Raw genomic sequence first — 5837 nt, 5'->3', positions numbered from 1 at the left:
GCCTGTGTTTGGTGGAGAAAAAAACGACAACATTAAATAATTAAATGTTCTGGTTGCAAGGAAAATTATAGAAAAAGATTTGAAGATGTGGAAGTATAACTGTAAAATATAACATGTTGAGACGGCGTCGTTTAGGAATTGGCTTCCACCAAACTTCACGTTCGATTTAAGATTTGGAACGTTTCGTCAGTTGCCCGGAACAAAAGAGAAAGCGCCACGTGGCATCGGAATGATAGCTGCTTTATATAAGGAAGAAAAGTCTCGCAGACGCTGACGTGTCCGCATATATCACTCTTTTCTAAATTCGCAGTTCTTCCCTCTCTCTCTCTCTCTCTCTCTCTCTGTTTCAGTCTCTACTGTGTCTTTGATTTTTCATTCTCTCTCTCTGATTTTTTTTTTTGAGATTAGGTTACTTTTTCTTTACTTCGAAATCGAAGGCGGAACTTCTCGGGTACGTTGCTTTTCCATGTTTCATGCTCAGTCTCGCGCTTCAGTGGTGATTTTTTTTTTTTTCAATACTCAAATGTTTTACACTCAGTTTCTGTGTGGAATAACATTCCTATCACGCTTTTTCTTTGCTTACTATTGAAAAATCGAATGATCTGCAACTGTGTTTTGCTTTCATGGAAAATTTGAGATTCTCATTCTTTGAGAATATTAGCTTAGCATTATAGCCAGTATGAAAACTCTCAAACTCATGTTGATTATTTTTGTTATTGACAAGCTATTTTTTAGAGTTTTTTTTTTTTTTTTAATTTTATAAGCACTATTTTTTTTTTACAGAATAAGAATTGGATGATTTGGTATTCCTTAATTATTATTATTATATTTGATTTTGGCAGGCTAAGGTAAGTTTGAGTAAGCAGTAATTCCTTTCAATTGAAAATTTTTCGAAATTCAGAGTTTGAGTTATTTTTCTTGACTAGACTAATACTGACGACGACGACGACGATGATATCAGCAAGAGGAATGATAATGGAAAAAGTGATTCAAATCCATGGAAATGTAAGGCCTGTTTCTGAGTAACTTTGATTTCTCCACCTGATATGCAAGTTTTAGTGCATTTGGGTCAGATGGATTGAAAAGATCTGTGTTCTTGTTATGAAACTAAATTAGAAATGGCTGTTGCGGGTGTGCATACTGTCACTGCGCTCGAATCTACTTTCCTGAGGGAATCCCTTTCTCAGTCATCTGGGAGGGAAGGAGATGGAGGGAGGGGAGGCACCCGGTCGTCTTCGGTCTTGCAAATGTGGAGAGAGATTGAGGATGAGCAGGCAGTAAGACCAGTTCAAGGAAGACCTGGGGAGGTTTTACTTCAACAAACGAGTGATGAGTTGGTTGTGGACTCCTCGCAGGAAAATATGCCATATAGCAACCAGAGAGAAGGACATGTGATAGAGGATGCAGGTTTGGGTGAGAATGATTCTGAGACCTGGTCACAAAGTCAGAATGAGTTCCATGACGAACAAGAGGAATTGAACAATTCTAACCACGAAAACTCCTCTGATTTTGGAGAAGTTGAAAGGGAAAGAGTAAGGCAAATATTCAGGGAGTGGATGAATAGTGGTTCTAGGGATCGTGCATCGAACAATTCCCAAGGAAACAGGGGGGAGTGGCGCGGGGAAATTGAGCAGGAAAGGTGCGGAGAAACTGATCAGGAAAGGGCGAGTATCATAAGGGAGTGGGTGCAGACGAGTGGCCAGCAGAGAGGTGCTTCTTCTGGGGAAAATAGGGAAGAACAATCTTCTGAAACTGGTACCCAAATTGAATGTGTTCGTGATGGATTTGTTTATCAGAACGAGGGTCAAACTGAGCATACACGGAGGGGAATCCGTAAACTATGTGGCCGGCAGGTGCTGCTTGATATGCTTAAGAAGGCCCAGATGGAAAGGCAAAGAGAAGTACAGGAATTGTTGGACCATCGGGTTGTATCTCATTTCCCCCATCGTAATCGTATTCAGGTTAGTGTACGAAATGAATATCTTTAGGCCTTATTTCTTTTTACCCTTGCGGCATCATAGTGTATGATTTGTGGATGTTGAATATTCCCCATCCCCCCCCCCCCCCCCCCCCCCCCCCCTATTTTGTAAAGAAGTTGAAGCGTAATAATTTCATCACAGGCATAGTGAATGGAGAATTGTATTATGTGAAGAATAGAAAAATTTATAGTATATGGAGGAAACCTTGGAGAGAACAAATGGGAAATACCATACATTTGAACAATGAATTTAAATCTAGGACTTGGTTTGAATCCAGGCTTTGCTGTTGCAATTGATGATTGTTTGTTAACATATTTTCAGGCCTTGCTTAGAGGCAGGTTCTTGAGAAATGATAGATCGAATGGCAATAACAGGTCCACTTCCATCGCAGAAAGTGAATTAGGCTTATTGAGACAGAAGCAGACTGTATCAGGTCTAAGGTATGCCGTTCATGTTGCCATTAAGTTGGAAAGAAACTAAATTTATTTTTTATGTGAAGTATTCTGGATTTCTTTCTTTCTCACTTCACTTTTCTATTTAACTTTCTTCTTTTCTATTCTGGATTCATATAGCTGATGCATACTGAGTTTCTGCTATTCCCCCTACCCGTATTGGTACACACCTGCTGTATTTGTTAAAAAATTTGTTCACTTGATAAAAGAAAAGACTCCTATTATAAGCATATTTTACAGAAGGAGACAGTAAAGCAAGAACATGACGAGGATCGCCTAGAATATATTGATACATTTGTAAAATTTCTAAATAGGACAGTAAATTTGAAATGGTGATTATTTTTAATAAGAAAATCAAGGAGTGGTTTGGTTTGAGAAAGAATTTTTCGTTTTCACTTTATTGCTTTATGTTTTTCTGTTTTTGTTTCTGAGCTTTTGAATACAGGAAGCTAAATCAGAACAATTTGACAATTTTGTAGTTCTAATGGCCACGTGCACTTGTAATGTTTTTTTTTTTTTCTTTTTCATTTAAAGTTGATATGTTTCTAATAATGCACCTTTAACTTTTTGTCGTTTGTTTCATGCAGCTCTGTCCATAATCTTACTTTATGAAGATCACATAATGTATTTTTTAAGCTCAAAAGAAAGGTTTATCGTTTTAATTAAAAAAAACAAAAACCATGACGGAATTTTTGTGATTGTAATATTTTTTAGTGTGTATTTTGTTGGGAAAGACAGACCTAGGGTTTAAGGCAACCGGTGGATGAAGATCATTTTGAAATTACTGTTATGTCAATTGTTATTGTTGAAATAATCTTCCCTACCGTATTTCCCCTTGTACAAAATGAAAGTGTTATTTGTTACTTTAGCTTTATTGCATACAATTACCAGTTCGTTTTCCTTCCTTCATGTTATTATTTTTTTTTTATCTATATGCCTTGTACTGATGATGCTAACTTGTCTTCTGATCAGAGAAGGATTCTTTTTCAGAAAGGACAGTTTTGGTTGCAGTCAAGCAACCAGTAACCTATCTGATACCTCTTCCGAGAGTGATATTGATGTTAATGCAATTGAACAAACTGGAGCTAGCAGTTCACAAGCAGTCCCAACTGTGCATTCTGAACAATCTCGGCCTATTAACAGTGGAAGTGACGGACTTGAGATACCATGTGATCAGATCTGTTCACAAGGAACCCCTTGTGAGAAATTAGACTGGCAAGGCTCTGCCGTTCATGTAGAAACAATAGATCGGGAATCATCTTCTAGTATGAGAGTTGAAGGAGGAGATGGCACTGGACAAACTGTTGCTATGATGCCAGCTGAAGATTCTTCTAATGACCTTTCCCAACAAAACTTGCAAATTGAAGATACAGAGGATGACAGTATGCAAGAGTTAAGCGAGGTACATACTGAGCAATCTCAGTGGGGAGATATAACTAATGATGAAAGCAATTTATCAAATCAGGATGATCGTGTATATAGCAATATCGTCGGTGATGTAGATTTGATTGAATCTATTGCTCTGGAAGTAGAAGAACAGGAAGAAGTTATTATTGAAAATGACAGAAGTGACTGGCATCAAAGTGTGGATGATCATCAGCTCAGTAACACAACAAATGAATGGCCCCAAAACATATTGGGTAGCGAAGATGGAGAAAATTCTCGTATGCAAGAGCAAGAAGCCCCTGAAGCGTGGCAAGAGGATGGTGGCTTTCAAGAGGCTGTGGAAATTTGGTTAGGAGGACCTTCTGATAATGAAGTAGCTCCAGTTGGTAGAATTCATGGGTTTTATTTTCCCGAAGATGACAATGTGTATAGTGTTGAACTCAGGGAATTGCTAAGTAGGTACGTTGATATGATTGGAGTATTTCAGCCAAACTCTTTTGAAAACGAAACAAGTAAATTAGAATAATAATTCTTTTCCTCTGGCAGGAGAAGTGTCTCAAACCTCCTTCGCAGCAGTTTTCGTGAAAGTCTTGACCAGTTGATACAGTCGTATGTTGAAAGGCAAGGTCACGCTAACGTTGAATGGGAGCTGCAAGAAACAACCCCTTCTTCTCCCATGGCAGAACAAGACTCTGGACAAGAGACTAGGGATCCAGTTGTTGGTCCTCAGGGTACTGTTAATAGCTCACTTGACCACCGTCCCTTGCCACCAACACCTCCGCCTCAGCCTTTGTGGGATCGGCACTCTCGCCATGACAATTGGTCACAGAGTGACATAAATAATCAGCGCCTAGGAATTGTGCGTTCATTTGCGGGACATAACTGCTTTTCTTTAGCTGATGTACTCCATAGTCTTGACATTCAAGTGCCTACTTTTCCCATTTCATAATCGTGTTATTACATTAATAATTTTCTGACTGGACTTTTTTTTGGCAGGAATGGGATATTGTTAATGACTTGAGAATTGACATGGTTAGGCTACAGCAAAGGATGAATAACATGCAAAGAATGCTGGAGGCCTGTATGGATATGCAACTTGAGTTACAACGCTCAATAAGACAAGAAGTCTCTGCAGCCTTAAATCGCTCAACTGATTCATCAGGTCAGATTAACTTTGTCACTCTGTGCTTTCCGTATTCATTAGATTTTTTCAACAGTTATGAACTTGACCTTTAGCGTTATTGCTGATGGTAGAATAACTTTGTACTGATAGTCTTAGATTCGTCACAGGAACGCATGACCGTGTTTCACCTGACGATAAATCTAAATGGGAATGTGTGAGGAAAGGACTTTGTTGTATATGTTGTGAAAGCAATATTGATTCTTTGTTGTACAGGTGCTATTCAGTGTCACTTTGACAAATCAGTAATCTTGTTTGTATCCGATCTAAATCACTTACGTATGTTGTATTTGTCTTGCAGATGTGGGCACATGTGCACATGTTCAAAATGTGCAAATGATTTGCACCAAAGTAGAAGAAAGTGTCCAATGTGTCAAGCACCAGTGGTGGAAGTGATACGTGCTTATTCTATACAATAGTTTTGACATTATAGGGTCACATACAGAATACAGGTCGTAACAATTTCTTTCTCCTGGCGTTTCCAGGTACTTCTTTTTTAATAATTTTTTGTTCATCCCGTGATTACTGTATTTATGTGAGTGCACCAATGAAAACCTGATGGCCCTTCTGATGGCCATGATTCTGAAATGAATAAAAGTATTTTGTTTGAGATTCCCTTTTTTTTATTTTAGATTTGGATAAAAGTCACATCAGTTGTGATATATTTGCATTTTCTGTTTTCACCCTATTGTGTGTTGATTTCTTGATGAAGAAATAAGCACACCATTTACGTGACAAGTGAGTGGTTTATTCACGTTTGGGTCATGTACAATATACAAAAACACATTAATATTTTGTTTCGGTATAGAATTGGGATTTTTTATATATATTTCTTACATA

The 5837-nt window shown here is 38.1% G+C and overlaps 1 protein-coding gene across 8 annotated transcripts; it reads left to right on the top strand.

The window, feature by feature from the left end:
- The first annotated feature begins 259 nt into the window (after positions 1 to 259).
- LOC114184870 lies at positions 260 to 5612 on the top strand. Of its 8 annotated transcripts, XM_028072241.1 has the most exons (10): positions 263 to 451; positions 843 to 848; positions 927 to 1005; positions 1117 to 1961; positions 2301 to 2419; positions 3404 to 4276; positions 4364 to 4742; positions 4814 to 4979; positions 5108 to 5213; positions 5299 to 5612. In XM_028072241.1, the coding sequence occupies exons 4-10, from the start codon at positions 1119 to 1121 to the stop codon at positions 5414 to 5416; spliced, it is 2604 nt and encodes an 867-aa protein (XP_027928042.1). In that variant the 5' UTR covers positions 263 to 451; positions 843 to 848; positions 927 to 1005; positions 1117 to 1118; the 3' UTR covers positions 5417 to 5612. The 8 variants fall into 8 exon arrangements, with proteins under 8 accessions (XP_027928040.1, XP_027928039.1, XP_027928042.1 ...); XM_028072239.1 differs by lacking the exon at positions 843 to 848 and having other exon boundaries at positions 260 to 451; XM_028072240.1 differs by having other exon boundaries at positions 927 to 1961.
- Positions 5613 to 5837: the final 225 nt, after the last annotated feature.

The sequence above is a fragment of the Vigna unguiculata genome, chromosome 5 (assembly GCF_004118075.2).
Source record: "Vigna unguiculata cultivar IT97K-499-35 chromosome 5, ASM411807v1, whole genome shotgun sequence".
Classification (NCBI taxonomy): Eukaryota; Viridiplantae; Streptophyta; class Magnoliopsida; order Fabales; family Fabaceae; genus Vigna; species Vigna unguiculata.
This window is presented reverse-complemented; position numbering and strand designations above follow the sequence as displayed.

Bases quoted from the DNA above. Each gene is read 5' to 3' on its own strand.
- LOC114184870 (XM_028072239.1), top strand. From the start codon at position 1,119: ATGGCTGTTGCGGGTGTGCATACTGTCACTGCGCTCGAATCTACTTTC. The intron at 4,277-4,363 runs GTACGTTGATAT...TTCCTCTGGCAG, and splicing joins CTCAGGGAATTGCTAAGTAG to GAGAAGTGTCTCAAACCTCC. The intron at 5,214-5,298 runs GTGCTATTCAGT...TTTGTCTTGCAG, and splicing joins ATTGATTCTTTGTTGTACAG to ATGTGGGCACATGTGCACAT.